This window comes from Grammomys surdaster, unplaced genomic scaffold (assembly GCF_004785775.1).
Source record: "Grammomys surdaster isolate TR1022 unplaced genomic scaffold, NIH_TR_1.0 219, whole genome shotgun sequence".
Lineage (NCBI taxonomy): Eukaryota > Metazoa > Chordata > Mammalia > Rodentia > Muridae > Grammomys > Grammomys surdaster.
In genome coordinates, this window is record NW_021604664.1 from 1,804,845 (window position 1) to 1,825,013 (window position 20,169).

Sequence of the window (20,169 nt, forward strand, 5' to 3'; positions counted from 1 at the left end):
TTCTTTCTTTCTTTCTTTCTTTCTTTCTTTCTTTCTTTCTTTCTTTCCTTCCTTCCTTCCTTCCTTCCTTCCCTTCCTTCCTTCCTTCCTTCCTTCCTTCCTTCCTTCCTTCCTTTCTTTCTTTCTTTCTTTCTTTCTTTCTTTCTTTCTTTTCTCCTTAGCCTGTCTGACCATTATGTTTGAAATAAGTTTCTTAAAGAAAGATATACTGAAGTCAGGTTTTTTTATTTATACCTAACATTCTGTTTTTTTTTTTTTAATTTACTTATTTATGTATTTTATGTATGTGAGTACACTGCAGCTGTCAGACACACCAGAAGAGGGCATTGGATCCCATTACAGATGGTTGTGGTGGTTCCTGGCAATTGAATTCAGGACCTTTGGAAGAGCAGTCAGTGCTCTTAACCACTGAGCCATCTCTCCAGTCCCTATATCTAACATTCTGTATTCTGTTAGGATTTAGTCTGCTATCTTATCTTTATTTTCTTCCGATGTTAGTTTTGGTTACTTAGCCATTTTTAAGCCATGACTTCTACATGCCGTGAGAACCAAAGATTTGCTTTGAAAAATTGAAACTTCTTGAGTGTCATGTCAGCATTCAGAAGTTCTGAATTTAGGAACATTTGCCACTTTCAAACTAGGAATGTTTGACCAGTAGTCTGGAAATGTTCCAAAATCTGAAAAAGGCAGAACTTCACCACACCCCAGCAGCATGATTTCAGCTCCCCGGCACTCCCCAGCAAGGCCCAGCAGCATGATTTCAGCTCCCCGGCACTCCCCAGCACGGCCTGCCCTCCATTCGTCCTCCTCTTTACTCTTCCGAGGTTTGATGGTTTTGGGTTTATGCCTTTTGGGGTTAGTTTTGCTTTATTCTGTAGCTTTGTATCTTTTAGCAGATTTGGGAATTGTTAGCCCTTCTTTCTTTATATCTTCTTGCAACCCTGTATTCTTTCTTTTCCTCTGGAAACAAAATGTCACAAATGTTGGGCCTTTTGTTATTGTCCTGAAGGAATCTGGGGCACTGTTCACTGTTTTATCTCCTTGTCCCTATGATGTTCAAATAGAATTTTCACTGTCCTCAATGTCACCTGTTCTTTTCTGTCACCTCGATTCTCTTCTTAGTCCATACAAAGTCATTTAAAACATTGGGGGGGGGAGTATTATTATTTTGAGACAGGATCTTGCTGTGCATCCCAGGCTGGCCTCAGACTCATTATATAGCCCAGACTGACCTAGAACTGTCCACCTTTCTCCCCAGGATCCCTCTGTAGTCTCATAACCCCCTGCTGGGGTTGCCAGTGTATGCTGCTGTCACTCCTGTCCTGTCCCTCCCCCCACCTCAACCTCCAAAACTTTTTTTTTTTTTTTGGTTTTTTGAGACAGGGTTTCTCTGTGTAGCCCTGGCTGTCCTGGAACTCACTCTGTAGACCAGGCTGGCCTCGAACTCAGAAATCTGCCTGTCTCTGCCTCCCAAGTGCTGGGATTAAAGGCATACTCCACCACTGCCTGGCCCTCCAAAACTTTTTGTTGTTTTATTTTGGCTCTTCTTTGCTTTGCTGAGGTTTTCTGTTTCTGTGTGTTTTAGAAATGTTGGTGATTTCAAGATTGCTGGCAGTAACTAGCTGCCTTTCTTTGTTCCTGTCAAACAACTCCCAACCTTTTCTTATTCAAATTAAAAGTCTTTGCTGTAGAGACTCAAGCCTTTAATCCTAGCACTCAGGAAGCAGAGTTCAAGGCCAGCCTGGTCAACTAAGGGAGTAGTTCCAAGACAGTCAGAGACTAGACACACACACACACACACACACACACACACACACAGAGTGTTCTAAATGTTCTCTGTCACAAAATGTTCCTGTTTCCAAACAAATAATATTCCCTGCTCTTGATGTACCTAGTAATTTAGTGTATACTGAATTTCTTAATATATTAAATAAAGTAAATATATATTTTTGAATCTTATATTCTATTTAAATCTTCTGTGGCTCTCAGTGTGTGTGTGTATTCACAGCTCAAGTTCTGCCCTAGTTTTGTGGCTATGGTAGTCTGGTCAGCTTGTGTGTCCTTGAGCCAGTAAACCAGAATGGTTGCTAGGACTCTGTACTCCTTTGCTCTGTGGTGACTCTGGAAAAGGAGGCACCAAAGAGGGCCCATGGCTTTCCTGCCAGAGCCATGACAGGCCATTTGCTTCATTCCCCATGGAGCTGAGGTGTGTGTGAGGAGGGGGTGGTGCCAGGCAGTAAGCCCTGAGGGCTTTGGTCAGGGAAGATCAGGTACCTAGTTGGTGATGAATGTCAGGACATGCTGAACAGAGCTTGTTTCTGTTTCTTTAGACATACAGGCACTTTGGTTTTGGAAGGCTTGAGATGTTTATTTAACAATAAGAATTATTCTATAATTGAAGACCTCCGCAGAGGGGAGACCCTCACTCAAGTCTCAGAAAGTCGGGACCACCCAGTAATCTGCTCGAGACACCGTGTACTGGAGCAATAATGAGGTTTATTCCGGCATGTGACAGCTAGCTGGCGGTCAATTCGTATGCCCACGCAGGAGCTGAATTGACCCCGACGGCCAGTTTGAGAGGGGCTTTTAAGGGGAAAAACCACAAACCAAGGAATGAGGGGGGGTGAGGGGGTTGCTAGGGTGGTATAACATAAAAATAGCGGAACATTTCAAAGGAACCCAACCTACGTGAGTCAGGGTCATGTGGAAACTCTCTGTATGCTTATCTTTCTCAAGAATGTGGTCCTGCCCTGTTACTTCGGCCTTGCCCTGTCACTGCGGTTACCAGCTTGGGTCTCAGCTTGGTTTCCAGCTTGGTTCTACCTAGCTCACCTGCATTCTTTCCTTTCTCTTTGCGGGTCGGCCAGTTCCAGTAATGGTGACTGGTCTTTCCAGATTCCTAACTTGCTTCATGGCTCGGTTTCTCAGAAAATTTTCCATGTCCTTATAAAGAAAGCCTAAAGAATATTTTATATGTCTAAAAAGGATTCTATATACCCAGTATCTATAATTTTCACTCTACATAATAACTAATACTGTAGCTATGTAATAAGAGCCTTAGGTTTCTCGCCAATATGTAAAGATGTGGTCGCTCTTTTTTCTTTCTTTTTCCTTTTCTTTTCTTTTCTTTTCTTTTCTTTTTTTTTTGAGACAAGGTTTCTCTGTGTAGCCCTGGCTGCCTTCACTCTGTAGACCAGGCTGGGTGTGCCACCACCACCAGACTTAAAGATGTGCTTTATTTTTTGATACCTAAGAGGGTCATTCATTTAGCCATTTCCCCCACTAATCTCTCCCCAGCTCTGTTTTTGTTTTTAAGTTTGTTCCTTTTTTTATTTTTTATTAATTAATTTATTTTCTTTGCATCTCAACGGCAGTTTCCCTCCTCTCTCTCCCTGTCCTTCCTCCCCTCCTCCCACATCCACTGTTCCTCAGAAAAGGGCAGGACTCCCATGCGTCATCAGCCAAACATGGCACATCCCCTCATAGTAAGACTGGACAAGACAGCCCAGTATGAGGAAAAGGTCCCAAGTGCTGGCAAAAGAGTCAGAGACAGCCCCTGCTCCTGCTGTTAGGAGTCCCACAAGAAGACCAAGCTACACAAATTGTAACATGTATGCAGGAGGCCTAGGTTAAACCCATGTTGGCCCCCTGGTTGTTGGTTCAGTCTCTGTGAGCCCCTATGTGCCCTGGTTAATTGATTCTGTGGGTTTTCTTGTGTCCTTGACCTCTCTGGCTTCTACAATCCTTCCTCCCCCTCTTCCACATGATTCACTGAGCTCTACCTAATGTCTGGCTGTGAGTCTGCATCTGTTCCCATCAGCTGCTGGGTGAAGCCTCTCTGATGACAATTGGGCTAGGCACTAATCTATGAGTCTAACAGAATACCATTAAGAATCATTTTTTACCCTAGGTCTCTGGGCTCTCCAGCCTCTGCGTCCTTGCTCTCTAGGCAGTGTCAGGGGTAGGCTCCCTCTCATGGTTTGGGTCTCAAGATGGACTAGTCATTGGTTGGCCACTCCCACAAGTTCTGCACCATCTTTTTACCTGACCACATCTCATAGGCAGGACAAATTATAGGTCAAAGGTTTTGTGGCTGGGTTGGTGTCCCAATCCCTCCACTGAAAGTTGTGCCTAGATACAGGAGATGGCCAGTTTGGTCTTCATAGTCCTCCATTGCCAGGAGGCTGAGCTAGGGTCACCCTTGTAGATTCCTGGGAGTTTCCGTTGTAATAGGTTTCTAGCTCGTCTCTGAGATGCCCTCAATCCAGTTGTCTCTCCCAGTTCCTCTCCATCCAGCCACCACCAGATCCTGCTTTTTCCCATCCCAGCTTCCATCCTCCCACCTTCATTCTTTATTCTAGTCTTCCTTCCCAGGGAGCCTTCCTTGTTACTTAGCTTCTCTGTATCTGTGGATTGATGTTGCCTCTGAGCCGGGCAGTGGTCGAGCACAACTTTAATCCCAGCACTTGGGAGGCAGAGGCATGTGGATTTCTGAATTCGAGGTCAGCCTGGTCTACGGAGTGAATTCCAGGACAGCCCAGGCTATAAAGAGAAACCCTGTTTCGAAAAAACAAAAAACAAAAACAAAAACAAAAAAAAATTGGCCTCTGATCAGCCGACTATCTATGGTGGCTCTGCCTAGCTCAGCCGCCATGTTTCTCACAGCAGCTAGAACCAGCCAGCCAGAAACACCAGCCCTGCCACCCACGAGACACCAGCGTGGGAGATGGCTCTGCCAATCTTCCATGCTGTCTCTTCAAGGCTGGGCATTGCTCAGACCATCCCGCCATCCATGTGGGCCCAGTAAGAGAATGAGACTCTAATGCTTAAAGATTAATCAAAGGCTTTATATGTTTGGTAATGTTCAATATCAATATGCCCATACAATTGGAGTTGTTTCCCAGTTAGCTAACCTAAATAAAAGTTGTTCCCCACGACTGCTCTCCATACCTGTGTGGTTCTCCATCCTCCTACATCTCTGCCCTCTCTCGCTCCTCCTCTTCCTTTTTCCTCTTCCTCTCCTAACTCCTCCCACCTTAGCTCCTCCTACAGATTGAAGCATAGTTATCCTTTACAGCTAATATCCACTTGTAAGTGAGTATGCACCATGTTTGTCTTTCTAGGTCTGGGTTACCTCACTCAGGATGATTTTTTTCTAGTTCCATCTAATTGCCTGCAAATTTCATGATGTTATGTTTTTGGTTTTGGTTGTTTTTTTTTTTTTTTTTTTTTATCTTTTTTTTTTTTTTTTTTTTTTTTTTGGGTTTTCCGAGACAGGGTTTCTCTGTGTAGCCCTGGCTGTCCTGGAACTCACTCTGTAGACCAGGCTGGCCTCGAACTCAGAAATCCGCCTGCCTCTGCCTCCCAAGTGCTGGGATTAAAAGTGTGCGCCACCACTGCCCAGCTAATGTTATGTTTTTTTAACAGCTGAGTAATACTCCACTGTGTAGATAGATGTACCACATTTTCTTTATCCATTCTTTGGTTGAGGGACATCTAGGTTGTTTCCAGTTTCTGGTTCCTTTGAATAAAGCTGCTATAAACAATAGTTGAGCAAGTGTCCTTGTGGTATGAAGGAGCATCTTCTGGGTATATGCCCAGGATTGGTGTAGCTTGCTGGTTTTAATGTAGATCAATTTCCGATTTTCTAAGAAACACTATATGGATTTTCAAGGTAGTTGTACAAGTTTGCACTCCCACCAACAATAGAGGGGAGGGTTTCTCTGTGTAGCCCTGGCTGTCCTGGAACTTACTTTGTAGACCAGGCTGGCTTTGAATTCAGAGATCTGCCTGCCTCTGCCTCTCAAGTGCTGAGATTAATTAAAGGTCCACTAATTTTTTGTTGTTGTTATTGCTGTTATGTTTTTTGTTCTGTTTTATTTTTTCTTCTTTTGTTCTTTTTTCTTCTTTGTTTTTTTGTTTCTCTTTTTCTTTTCCTTCTTAGAAATTTATTTATTTATTTATTTACTTATTTATTTTAGTTTTTCGAGACAAGATTTCTCTGTGTAGTTCTGGCTGTCCTGGAACTCACTCTGTAGACCAGGCTGGCCTCAAACTTAGAAATCCACCTGTCTCTGCCTCTCAAGTGCTGGGATTAAAGGCATGTGCCACGACCGCCCTGCCCTGGTTTATTTTTTGAGACAGGGTATCATTATGTATCCCTAGCTGGCCTCGAACCCACAAAGATCCTCTTGGGATTAAAGGTGTGCACTACTATCCCTGACCTTTTCAACTCTTTTAAACAGTCCTGCAGTGACTATTTTTGTATATGTGTGTATATGAGGTGTATATGTGAGGTGTGTGTTTGTGGTATATATATATATATATGTAAGGTACATGTATGTGTTATATGTGTGGTGTATGTATGGTACCTAGGTGGTATGTATGGGAAGTATGTGTGATGTATATGGTGTGTGTGAGATATATATGTGAAGTATGTGTAGTGTGTGTGTGGTATATATATGATGCAGGAGAGTGTCTGTATTGCATGTGCATTATGTGTATGTAGCATGTATGTGAGGCACATGTAGCCTCTTAAGGATGCAGACTTGTCTCTGCTTGTCAGCACCTGGTAGACATGTGACATAGGGTATGGCTCCTCATCTCTCTCCCTGCTCTTAGATTTGCTCGGAGTGGCAAACCCTTCCTCAGCTCTCTTACTGCCGTGTGCCTTGTGTCATCTGGAAACATGGTGACTGTCTTGGCTGTGGCCTGGCTTCACTAGTGGCTGGCTCTCTGCGTACAGATCCCTGAATGGAGCTGCACATAGCCTCGGAGCTCCACTTGGGTCACTGCACCTGACTTCAAGTCAGTCTCTGTGCAGACACATGTCCATCTGATTAGCATCATGTACCTGACAGTCTCTGGAGGCTGTTCCTGGGGTGCCAAGCATAGAAGAAGCCAGCCATTTGGAAACTGCCTTTAAGGGAGACAGACAGCTCTGGCCTGAAGATGGGTCTGTGTCAAAGTAAAACAGGTCTGGTGTGGGCCATCGGTGGCCAGGGAGCCCATAGCAATGCCACAGGAAACCCTAGTCAAGTGGGACATGCCTACTTGGTGGAATGAGATATGCTTAGCCACCTTCATGGAAACAGGAAGGGCACACACCAAGAGAAGAATCTTTTGCTGAAGGGTAGCAAAATAAAAATGTCTGGTCTTGCACTTGTGTTAGAGGTGCAGCTCCTCATCCCCTGCAGCTGAGTAGAGCCCGGGGAGAAGAGCCCTGGGTATGTAGGTAAGGAACTATGGGACCCATGACTATCACAGTCTCAGAGAGGCTCGGCCTACTTTGGTCTCTCTTCCAGGAGTTCCTTCTGGTATCACCCAGGACATACCTGCCCCTGCCCCTGAACAACCTTCCTTATTGAATCTGTTTCCTTTGGGTTTGAAAATCCCATGTGGCCGGGCGGTGGTGGCGCACGCCTTTAATCCCAGCACTTGGGAGGCAGAGGCAGGTAGATTTCTTAGTTCGAGAGTTCGAGGCTAGCCTGGTCTACAGAGTGAGTTCCAGGACAGCCAGGGCTACACAGAGAAACCCTGTCTCAAAACAAAACAAAAAAAAAAAAAAAAGAAAATCCCATGTGGATAAGAGATAGTAAAGGCGTGTCTGTTGCCCTTCTAAGCTTACTATTTCTAGGTTAAAAAAACAAAACCAAAAAACTATATAGAGAAACAAATCCTTCCTGGCGTGGTAGTATGTTTACTATTAACACAGGCAGATTTGAGGCCAGCCTAGGCTACATAATGAGGCCGGGGGGGGGGTTGCTCTCAGCTGGCAGAATGTAGTCCAGATTTTTGATCCTTGAGTTCCCAAGCTCTGGAGGGTCCACATAGTTTTGGTATTGCTCACGGGTCTGCTTTAGTCTTTGGGCAACTGAAAGCAGACCCTGGGCATACTGGGTGGCCCCCTGCCTCATCTGGAACCATGGAAGCTGTTCTGCTGATGGCCCAGACTTCAAAGTTGATTTCTGGTTCTGTGCCTACAGGTCACCAGCTTGGATTTAACACAGCAAGCAGCAAATGGGACTTGGGAAACCCACCTGGCAATTTGTCCACGGTAGCAGCAATGCCTGTCTCTGAGGATGTGCCCCTAACTGCCTTTGCTCTGGAGCTCCAGCATGCCCTCAGTGCCATTGGTAAGCCACATAGACGTCCTGGAAGTAACAGTTACTAGTTGCCCTCTATCCTGGGGCTGGATCTTGAGCCAGGGGAGGCTCTACTCTCAGGTAACTCTCCACAAGTTGAGGGATTTTGAGGCTCTGAGTTCTGCGTGGACACAGAGTATATAGTGCTGTGTAATGTGCTAGAAAGCCTTAAGATGGGGGCACCAGAGGCATTATTAGGAGGGTCCTCTGTACAGACACCTCCAGTTCAGGACCATAATTTTGGGTTCTGAGTATATGCCAGCACTCTGCTTGCTGGAGTGGGTGTTAGGGTACATAGCCATGGAGTTTGTTGACTGGCTGGGAAAACGCCCTTGTTTGGGACCAGGCTGCTCTGGTAGGGGTGGGGCTTAGAACAAGAGCACTCTCTGAGCCAGCTGCTGGAATATATTAGTCCTAGGATGAAGCCCCCAGGAATCACCCATCTGGAAAAAACTGTTAAATTTTAGAGCCTAGGGCTGGCAAGATGGCTCTGCAGTTAACTGAGATGTTGTAAGCTTGACAGCTTGAGTCTGATTCCCACTGCCTACCTGGTGGGAGGGAGAGCCAGCTCCCATAAGCTATACTCTGCTTTCCTTATACAAGATAAATAAAGATATATATGCTTAACATTTTGGAATCTAAGAACATACAACTCAGGAGAATTCCTGAGAATTTTCAAGTTGGTAAGGTGTTCTGTATTTAACATTTTATTTATAAGTGTTTATATAATTTTGAGTGAATATATGATAAGACCCTCACTTTCTCTGGTAAGTTATAGGAAAAATCTCAGGACTGTCTCTGTAAAAGGTCGTAATGGTAAATGCAGTCAGTCTGCCCAATAAACATAAACAAGATATTATGATCAGAATATCCATTTTAGTATGGATACACTAAAATGGCACATATATGTCCTCTACTCACACAGGCTTAATTACATAAAATAGTGGGTTTCAACCTGAGGGGCATAACCCCTTTGGGGGATCACATATCAGATATCCTGCTCATCAGATATATACATTATGATTCATAACAGCAGCAAAATTACAGTTATGAAGTAGCAGCAAAATAATGTTATGGTGTGGGGTCACAACATGAGGAACTGTATTAAAGAGTCAGAACATGAGGAATACCAAGAACCACTGCTATAAAACATTAAATAATGCAAACCAAAAATCTGTAAAATTGAAAGATAATGCAGTATCTATTATTTATAAATTATTCTTAAAATCTTAATATAGTAGTATATAGTATATATAGTTTAAATTTTTATTGTTTTTGTTTCATTTTGTTTTTGAGACAGTCTTTCCATGTAGCTTTGGCTGTCCTGGAATTCCTATGTAGACCAGACTGGTTTTGAACTCACAGAGATCAGCCTGCCTCTGCTTCCAGAACGCTGGAATTAAAGACATGAGTCCCCCATGCCTGGCTTGTTTGGTATTCTTGAACCATACTACAGTGTATAGGAAGTCCTGTTCATCTGAGGTGACACTGGTTGTCGAGTCCAGTGCAATATCAGGTTGCTCAGTGGAGAAAACTTGCTTATTTCGAGGCAATTGTGGGATTACAAGAAATGGCAAACCAATGAGGAAAGGCCGCCCTGGCCTTTCCCACTGTCACCTATGATGACACCATACATGAGGCTAGGACCAGCAACATATTTTGTATACTCTAAAGGCCAACTTCAGATTCATTAGCTGTTCTTATGTATGTATGTACACATGTATGCATGTGAATGCACATGTAGATGGGGTTTTGAAGAGGACCCTACAAGGCAAAAGTGGGGGGTAGGTCAAAGAGAGGAGTGTCCTGTGCTTTCTTTGTGGATAGGGTTCATGGAGTCATGAAGGGAAATGTTCATGGGAATGACTGCTAATAATGGTCCGGAGTGAGGTACAGAAGAAGCATTGGGCAAAATAAGTTGGATTTTTGTGAGGGGCTATTTTGAATCTCAGGGCAGGTAGGGGTAGGCAGGGACAAAGCTTATGTGCCCAATGGCCACAAATCTGTGGGGAGCTGTAGCTATGTGACAGGAGCCAGGTGCCCAGGACTGGGAGAAATGCCCTCTGTCCCTTCATGGTCACTGGGGTTTCTAGCCTTAGCTCAACCAGGAACCAGGCTGCCTTTCACCATCCTACATTTAAAGTCAAGTATGGTGGCACATACCTGTAATCCCAGCGCCTGGGCAGCAGACACAGGAAGATTGCAGCAAATGGAAGGCCAGCGTGATTTTCACAGTGAGTTGTCAGCCAGTCACAGCTATATAGAAAGACTTTGACTCACAGAACAAAACAAAAAAAAACAAAACAGCAGAAACAACAAAAACCTTTGGTTTTGAAGAGTAGTGGAATCAATGCAGACTGGGAAGAACCCTGGATTGCACCGGCAGGTCCCTGCCCTTTTCCATGAACAGCTACCCCTGCCAGAGTGGGACTTGTGTCATGTCCGAATTGCTCAAGGTTCAGAGTGCACATGAGGGCTCACTGCTGTTGTAGTTCTGTGGGCAGATGTGTGTGACGCGTGCTCACTACTACAGGGTCATGTAAGGTATTTTCTACAGTCCTGAGGGTCCTCTGTGCTCTGCGTACAGCTTCTCCAGAACAAACCCTGGTGGCTGCTGGTCTTTTACTGTTTCCGTAATTTAGCAATTTCTCAGAGTGATGTATGATTGGGATTCTATATTTGAGTTCCTCTGTGTCTTTTGGTAGTAGGTGACTTGATAACTTCTTGTGTGTTTTTTTTTGTTTGTTTGTTTTTTGTTTTTTGTTTTTTTTTTTAAAGACAAGGTTTCTCGCCGGGCAGTGGTGGCGCATGCCTTTAATCCCAGCACTTGGGAGGCAGAGGCAGGCGGATCTCTGAGTTCGAGAGTTCGAGGCTAGCCTGGTCTACAGAGTGAGTTCCAGGACAGCCAGGGCTACACAGAGAAACCCTGTCTTGAAAAACAAAAACAAAAACAAAAACAAAAACAAAAAAACAACAAAAAAAAAAGACAAGGTTTCTCTGTGTAGCCCTGGCTGTCCTAGAACCCACTCTGTAGACCAGGCTGGCCTCGAACCCAGAAATCTGCCTGCCTCTGGACGTATGCTACTACTGCCCAGCTTGATAACCTTTTTAAAATTTTTATCTTTGTAATTATCTATTTATGGTTCGCATTTTATGTACATTGGCATTTTGCCTACATGTATATGTGTGTATCAAATTTCCTCAAATGGACGGTTGTGAGCTGCCAAGTGGTGCTGGGAATTGACATTGGGTCCTCTGGAAGAGCAGCCAATGCTCTTAACCACTGAGCCAGCTCTCCAATCCAAGAGTTGTGTTTTTTGAAACTTTTTTTTTTTTAAAAAGACAGATGAATACTATTCTTTTGTTCAGTTATTCTTTTGTATATATTTTAGATAACAGTTTTCTATTAATACTTTGTGAATATTTTTTCCTGGTCAGTATCTTGTTATTCCCATCTATTGAACACTGTCTTTCTTTTTCTTCTTCTTTTCTTTTTTTTTTTTCATGGTGAAAAAAAAACCTTTATTGAACTTTATTACATTATTTTAGTTTAGAACTCTGTTTATTTTGAATCATATAAGGCAAAGAATGGGAACTGTTTTGAAATTGAGGCCCTTTAGAGGACTGACCATGGTTCCCCTACAGTTAAACACAGGTATTCGTCTCACAGAGTTAAGATTAAAGGCCAAAACTATCTGCCCCACAAATCCTTTCAAGTTTGTTTGTGTGTGTTTTTTTTTGTTTTGGTTTGGTTTTTCGAGACAGGGGTTTCTCTGTGTAGCCCTGGCTGTCCTGTTTTTGTTTTTGTTTTTCAAGACAGGGCTTCTCTGTGTAGCCCTGGCTGTCCTGGAACTCATTCTGTAGACCAGGCTGGCCTCAAACTCAGAAATCCGCCTGCCTCTGCCTCTCAAGTGCTGGGATTAAAGGCGTGTGCCACCACTGCCCAGCATAAATCCTTTCAAGTTTGATTTCCACACATGATCCTAAAGGACAGTGGTTCCAATCTTTTCTTTTTTAAAATTTATTTATTTTTATTTTATGTGCATTGGTTTTTTTTAAAATTTATTTTATTTATATGAGTACACTGAAGCTGTACTCAGACACCAGGAGAAAGCATCAGAATCCATTATAGATGGTCGTGAGCCACCATGTGGTTGCTGGGAATTGAACTCTGGACCTCTGGAAGAACAACTGTTACTATTAACCACTGAGCCATCCCTTCAGCCCATGCTTACATATTTTGTGTGACAAGATCCCATTTAGTCTATGCAGGATGGCCTCTTACCAGGGACAGATAGAAAAAATGTGTGGCTTCATCTCCTGCCACTGTCCAAGTTGAAGCAGTGGCCTCAAGGTGCATATGGACCTGCTGTCCTTTGCTCTTCACCTCTGTAGTGGGACAGATTTGCCTGCTTAAAAAATTTCTATTCCCCCTTCACCCACCCCCAGACAGGGTTTCTCTGTGAAGCCGGGTTGTCCAGAAACTCACCTTGTAGACCTGGCTGTCTTCAAACTTAGAGATCTGCTTGCCTCTACTTCCCTAGTGCTAGGATTAAAGACATGTGCTACCACAGGGTCTCACTTTGTATCTCTGGCTGGCCTGGAACTCCCAGAGATCCACCTTCCTTTGCAAGCAGGTACCACCATGCCTGGCTGCATTTATACAGTTTAACTTGGAGTTGTGATAGCCACATTCCAGTGGCCTTCACAACTGTAAAGATCCCCTTATTCTGTAGGCCTCTAAGAAACAGCTGCTAATTAAGATTTGATACTGTTGCCAGATGCGGTGGTGTTTGCTTGTAGTTCCAGATTCTTAAAATGCAGAGCTGAGTCAATTGCTTGAATTTAGGAGTTCAAGGCCAGTTTGAGACCCTGTTTAGAGGGAGGGCAGACTCTTACAGATTATTTCTTAATTGCACACTCTGGAAGAGTGTGTTTAGAATGATTTTTGTTGTTTGTTTTGTGAGACAAGGTCTAACTATGTAGCTCTAGCCTAGCAGATTTGGAAGCATGTAGACCAAGCCAGTCTTGAATTTACAAAGATCCACCTGCCTCTGTTTTCCAAATGCCTGGATTAGAGACTGGGTCATCATGATTGGCTTGTTAAGAATGATTTAATTCTCCTTGTGTATTATTTTTGGCTTTCCCATGGCTAGACCCCTTTCCACCTGGCCATGTGAGGCAGTTTCCTGAGGTGCCCACTGCTCTCCACTCTGCATTGCTTCTGAGCCACATGTGACCTTTCCTTGGCTAATTTGAGAAGCATGGATATAAATGTTTGTCATCTGCTTGTGAATGAACTAAATTTAGATCCAGGCCACTTTAGATGTGGCTTTGGGCAGTTATAGGATTTCAAGCTTTACTGTTGCATGCTGTCCGTGCCACCACCATGTGTCCACATACCTGATTGCAGGTAGGATTGCAAGGACTTGGCTCATGTGTCAACAGGAGACCCAGATTTGGAGAGACAGCCTAAAAGCTCATGCCACTGCCAGCAATCCCTCCCAGGGAGCTGATCCTAGGACAAGGTGCAAACACTGATCCCTGGCTTTTCCTAAGAGGTGGCTGCTGGGACAGACTTATGAAATGGATGGTTGTTTTCAGGTCCTGTTCTGCTGCTGACCAGTGACAACATCAAACAACGTCTTGGTTCTGCTGCTCTAGACAGGTGCGCCCCTGGCCCCCTTGTGGTCTCACATGGAAAAATTTAGCCAACCTGAACTTCTGTCTTAGCTGTCCTGGCATGGTCCTAAGATGGACCTCATTATCCATGTCTGCACATAACAGCGTGTTCCTTGTCCAGCTATACTCTCTACTCTATATATGTCCTTGGGTACCATTAGAGGTCAAGGAGACAACAGGCCCCTCTTAGCATATAGGCAGCTCTGCGTCTCGTTTTCTCTTAAGCCCCCAACCTCTAGACCTGGCCACAGCCTCTGTTCAACTGCCCAGTTCCACGCCTCCTCTGCTGCTCTGTGGGAGGGAGGCTAATGGAGACGAGGCGCCTTAGGAGACTCCATAGAAGGTGAGAGGCCAGCAGTCTGCAGGCAGAGGCAGCCCAGTCTCTGTAAGTTCAAGGCTAGCCTACCCTACAGAGTGAGTTCCAGGGCAGCCAATGCCATATAGTGAAATAGTGTAAATAAAAATCTTTATTTAGGGTTTGGCTCAGTGGTTAAGAGCTCTGACTGTTCTTCCAGAGGTCCTGAGTTCAATTCCCAGCAACCACATGGTGGCTCACGACACCTATAAAGGGATTTGTTGCCCTTTTCTGGCATGCAGGTGTATATGCAGATAGGTAGTATACTCATACATAAATAAAAATTTTAAATTATTTTAAGAAGGTGAGGTGCTGCTCTATGTCTTGCAGCATCCATGAGTACCGGCTGTCCAGTTGGCTGGGGCAGCAGGAGGACATTCACCGGATTGTGCTGTATCAAGCAGACAGCACACTCACACCCTGGACCCAGCGCTGCATCCGTCAAGCTGACTGCATCCTCATTGTGGGCCTGGGTGAGCAAGAGCCAGTAGTAGGTGAGGTGAGTGCTCAGAGGGACTTCCATCCCCAGAACCCTGTCCATCTTCCCTTGGTTGAAGTATTTCTCAGAAGAGGACCACATATCTACCACCCACTCTCTGGATACCTTTGCTGAATTCACTCCTAGAGATTATAGAGAAACAGAGCCCTATTTTGTATCATTCTGAAATTTACTTTTTTTGGTGTTTTGGGACAGGGTTTCACTCGGTATCTCTGGCTGTCCTGGAAGTCACTATATAGACCAGCTTGGCCTCTCAGATCCATCTGCCTATGCCATCTAAGCACTGGGATTAAAGGTGTGCGCCACCTCTACCCAGCATGAGATGTACTTTTCCGCCAGTAGCTAGGATTTTGATAGAGCCCATCACTTGGTCCATTTTGTCAGCTGTTTGTTTTTCCGTTTGTGAGCGTTCCACCATCGGCAGTCTCTGCCGGTTACCTCATAGTAACGAGCCAAGTGCAAGTTGTCTTCAGAGGCTTTCAAGCTGTTGACCCCAAAGAGAATGTTTGTTCTTACTAGATGCTGCCAAATCGCTGAGCTGCTTATTTTTATAGTTTTCCTTTGTGGATGGCTGCAGGTATGGCCGAAAAGCTCCATGTCCTTCCCAGAAGTGAAAACTCTAAGAAGCCATAAGATTTTATTGTGATTAGTATTCTCTCTCATCTATCTGTAGCTCAGCTCTCACTTCAGGCATCTCCTCTGGCTGTCTCATCCTGGAGCAGCTAAATTCATCCCTTCTGACATGTGCCCCCACTGTGTGTCCCCACTGTGTGCCCCCACTGTAGAGGAGCAGTTCCCCAAAGGTGTGCGTCATTTGTGAAGGTTGTACACACATTCATAAAGTGGTGTCTGAGACACAGGACACACTGCCGTCTCATATCCGAGCACCCTCACAGCCGTGCTAGCCACCAGCATTCACAGTTGAGTGGACCATGTGGTCAGGGCATTAGCAACCCCAAGATGAGCCATCTTTGTAGCCCAGATACTAACTAGACTCATCAGACACTGTCCTCTCTCAGACAGCCATCAGGGTAGTGTTGAGTATACACTTGGGGACAGCTTGGTTCTGTACGATGCTCAGTGCTCAGGCTTGCCTGGATTTGCTGACCAGGCCCTACTGTCCCCCAGCTGGAGCAGATGTTGGAGAGCACAGCTGTGCGTGCCCAGAAGCAACTTATCTTGCTGCACAAAGAGGAGGGTCCAGTGCCTTCCCGCACGGTGGAGTGGCTCAACATGCGAAGTTGGTGTTCTGGCCATTTGCACCTCTGCTGCCCACGCCGTGTCTTCTCCAAGAGGAGCTTGCCCAAGTTGGTGAGGCTGGTGGGCTGGTTCAGTGGGATTTGGCCCTGACTACATCATCTCTGGCCTCTAACTGTATATTTAGAACTGTCTTCCTTCCCCTTTACGCAGCATCGGGGCATGTGGGTTCTGGTTGGGCTTAACTCTCCTGCTTCTGAACTCTGACTGTGACCTTAACTCTTGGGCTGCCTTGCAGATGAAGAAAGGCACATGGTAGTGGCATAGACACAGAGGACATCAAGACCTGGGAAGCCCAGGAATCTGTGCTTGACTTAGTTTCAGGATCCAAGGCTGAAAGCCTCACGTTTAGCCGAAGCCTCAGAGAGATCTCATGGTCAGGTCCCTATGCTGTCCCTTCAGGGCAGATGCAGACACAATCCTGAGACACCTCTTCCTTGAGTCAGCTTCAGTTCTTTGGGCCCAGTATGAAAACTTGGTTGTGTCTACATGCTGTAGCCCATTCTCCCCCCACAGCTCAATGGACAGCATCCTGTTAGCTGCATCTCTGTCCCTGAGAGTACTGTCTGCATCTAGGGCCAGTGGAGAGACTCCTACGGGACATCCTGTGGGGCTCTGTGGTCCTAGGTAGTCTAGAAGCTCCCTCCAGGTCTGTCTTTCCTCTGCCAGCACCCCCAGGTGAGCTTGAACCCTTTCAGGCACTTTGGTGCTAATAGGGCCGTGTTCTGGAAAGGATAGGATCTGAGGCAAATCAGGACATGCAGAGTTTTAGCTGAAGAAATGCGTAAACCTCTGTCTTTCTTTGGCTCATCTCAGGTTGAAATGTACACACGTGTTTTCCAACGACCACCAGACCGTCATTCCGACTTCTCCCGCCTGGCACGGATGCTGACAGGCAACGCCATTGCCTTGGTGCTTGGAGGGGGTGGAGCCAGGTGAGTTCCAGTGCAACTGTGTGCTGTGTGTGGGGGTGACAGTTATTCCCACCAGCTTTACCCTGAGCAGATGGTAGTGTGGTGCCATAAGTGAAGAGACCCTTGGACTACTCTGGTATCCTCAGGAAAGAGTCCACATGGGCGACAAGGGTGTGGTATGCATGCCTAAGTATCTGGATACTTGAATGTTTATAGCCCAGATGTTCTGATTTCACTGATACCAGTTTGGTAGAAAATGTGTATTGTCCGAGTGCCTATACTTAGAAGCATTTGTTTGGTTAGCCATGTGTCTTCTCTTTGAATATTGTCTGTTCCCATCCTTTGCTGGTTCCCCATTAGGCTCTCCATGAAGTTCTTCCCACTTGTGGAGGAATGACCTGATGTGCTCATGAACTAGAAAAATAGTTCTTTGGGCTCTGGGTTCTTTAAAGGACTTTTAGCCTGTGTAATTCCTGCCCTGAGTTGTCATCTGATCCTTCTGAGCTGAAAGAAGTAGAGGCCCAGGGGAATCACAGGGAAGATGAAGTGGTGAACCAGATATGTGTGAAGGGCAGCGTCAGACTGCACATTTCCCAGGAAGAGGGTGCTCTGGAGCTGTCGTCTGGGAGCTGAATCCTGGCTCTGCTCAATCTAGTAGTGAAACGACACCACTGTATCTTGAGATCCCAGGGGAAGCTGTCCTAGCGGAGTGGTGTGGCAGCCTCCATTGCCAGGTAGGGAGAGGCCTTGGTCCTTCCTGTGTCTCTAGACAGTAGACGCTTAGAACAATTAGGTCTAGACTTGGTCCTGGTTTGCAGGTTGATGAATTCTTCACTCTGCTCAAGGTGTACTTAACAGCCATGTGGTTCTGTGAGGTACAAGAGGCAGTCCTCTGCCTGCCCCCACCCCAGCCAAGTCTACAGACTGCCCAGAAGTAACTACATTCAGTCTTCCAACAGTGTACGTGTGCTGCTCTCTGTGCCACTCATGGTCTGTGGCTCTGCCCCATCCGTCTCTTACTCTCACATCCTCATGAGGTCCCAGCACTGGGACAGCCAGCGCTGGCAGTGTGCGGCTCTGTGAAGGTACAGCTCTGACACCATGTCCTTCCTAGGCATTTCTGACTGCTGTGTTTTCTTCAGCTCCATTTCTAGTGATATCACTGTACTGACAAACACCACGGAGCATTCATATCCTCTTTGTCCAAATCGTCTCTGTTTGAGGTTTTAAGGTTGTGCACCAGCCAGCCCACCAGCCCCTCATCTTTACTGATATATTTCCAGCTGACAGTCGGGCCTGAGATTTCTCTTTGGCACCATCCTAACAAATGCCGTTGTTTTTCCCTGGTTTAGCTCCATTTTCTACATCCCCTGTCTTCATCTTTGTAGAATCTCCTGGAGAGGCTGTGTGGGTGGTGACAGTGTTAGCACTGGGCCTGTCCACAGACCTTCCCTCTGCTCTCAGACCTGAGTGAGGCTTTGACTAGGCACAGAATTCACGATGAAAATAATGTCTGAGAAATTTTGTCAGAGTTGTACTGTGTGTGTAGCTTGGGCATTGTGGAGATTGCTGAAACTGTCTGTCCACCGCTCTGACTTTGCTTTCTGGGGCCTTACAGGGGTTCTTCTCATCTTGTTCTTCTGAAAGGATGAAACGGTATCTCAGTGCTGCCGCTGGTCTCACCTGACTGGAGTCTCCTGAGGCCTTTCACATTTGGAAATTGATGTGGTTGAAACTCTAGGAAATGTTTCAGTTTTAATTACTTTATGTATATAGGTATTTTATCTGCATGTGCAGTTCATGAATGTCTGTTGTCTGCAGAGGCTGGCAGAGGGTGTGATCCTCTAGAACTGTAGTCAGACAGTTGTGAGCTGACGTGCAGGAATTAAACCCAGACCCTCTGGAGGTTCAGTGTGCTCTTAGCCACTGAACCATCTCTCTAGTCCCAAGTGTTTCATTTTTAAAAACAAAATTTGCCTTTCTCTGTTCTCTCTTCCCAGGGCTTAATAGTGGTACCCTAAGAGAAGACTGTGCTTCTCACCCCTAAGGGAAGCCTGCACTTCTCATAGCTCTTTTTTTTTTTAAGATTTATTTATTTTATGTATATGAGTACAATTATAGCTGTCTTCAGACACACCAGAAGAGGGCATCAGACCCCATTACAGATGGTTGTGAGCCACCATGTAGTTGCTGGGAATTGAACTCAGGACCTCTGGAAGAGCAGTCAGTGCTTTTAACCACTGAGCCATCTCTCCAGCCCTTCTCACAGCTTTTAAAACTCTATTTCTGTTCTGTTTTCTTAGAGATTTTTTTCAATTGTATCTTTCAACTATCATTTTTCTACTAAAATATTTGAACACTTTCAATTTTATTTTTGTTTATTTTGTTTGAGACAGGTTCTCTTTACCTGACCCAATCTGCCCTGGAGCTTGAGATTCTCCTGCGGCAGCCTCACAAGTGCTGGTGTTACAGATGTTACCATCAGGTTCCAAAGTGGGGACAGCCTTTTCCTCTCAGCCTTCGCTCCTTCACTAATGCAGTATTCATTGAGGCAGCAGCAGCATCTTTTATTTATTGCTTTGTTTACTCCTCAGAATTTCCCATATGTGCTCATGTGTCTGGGTTTGTCCGCTCAGCGTGATGACTGACGTTTGTGTTGTAGGTGAGGGTCTGTCAGGAGACGCCCTCATCACCGGATTCTCACAGCCTCCCTTCTGTTTAGATGTTTGAGTTTTCTGGTTCCAGTTATAAGGAACAAAATTATATTTTTTCTTTTAGTGGATGTATGTTTTTCTTTCCTCTCGGATAAATATAGGAGTGGAATTACCTGATCATGGGGTAGTTTTCCGTTTACACCCCACCAGCCACGTGTGAGTTTTCCATTTTCCTCTTCTAGTTCACCCTGGATGTTGTCAAGACTTTAGGTTGAAGCCACTCTGGTGGGTGTGCAGCATCTGGTCCATTGACTCAGATTTGTAGCTCTCTGAGAGCTGGCGATATCAAACTTGCTCCTGCTCTTGGGCTGTACCGGCCTTTCATTGTCCTTGTTGCGAGGTATCCACTTGAAGTCTTTGCGCATTTTGAATACATTGTCTCTTTTTCTTGCGTTGAGAAAAGTCTTTTTATTCTTCCTGAAAGTCTTTCCAGGTGCATTTATGCCAGTGTTGTCCCTCAGTCTCTGGTTCTCTTTCAGTGACAGCTTTGAATGAAGGTACTAATTTTTACATCATTCATTCTCTGTCTCTATCTGTCTGCCTCTCTGTGTCTCTGCCTCTCTCTCTCTCTCTCTCTCTCTCTCTCTCTCTCTCTCTCTCTCTC

The 20,169-nt window shown here is 45.2% G+C and overlaps 1 protein-coding gene across 2 annotated transcripts in view; it reads left to right on the forward strand.

Moving 5' to 3' along the window:
- Nucleotides 1-20,169, forward strand: part of Pnpla7 (patatin like phospholipase domain containing 7) — a 76,858-nt gene that overhangs the window by 47,674 nt on the left and 9,015 nt on the right. For both annotated transcript variants that reach the window (XM_028772777.1, XM_028772778.1), the window contains exons 21-25: nt 7,986-8,135; nt 13,749-13,812; nt 14,512-14,680; nt 15,809-15,991; nt 16,754-16,872. In XM_028772777.1, coding sequence (XP_028628610.1) covers nt 7,986-8,135; nt 13,749-13,812; nt 14,512-14,680; nt 15,809-15,991; nt 16,754-16,872 — 685 coding nt within the window. The remainder of the gene's footprint in view (nt 1-7,985; nt 8,136-13,748; nt 13,813-14,511; nt 14,681-15,808; nt 15,992-16,753; nt 16,873-20,169) is intronic.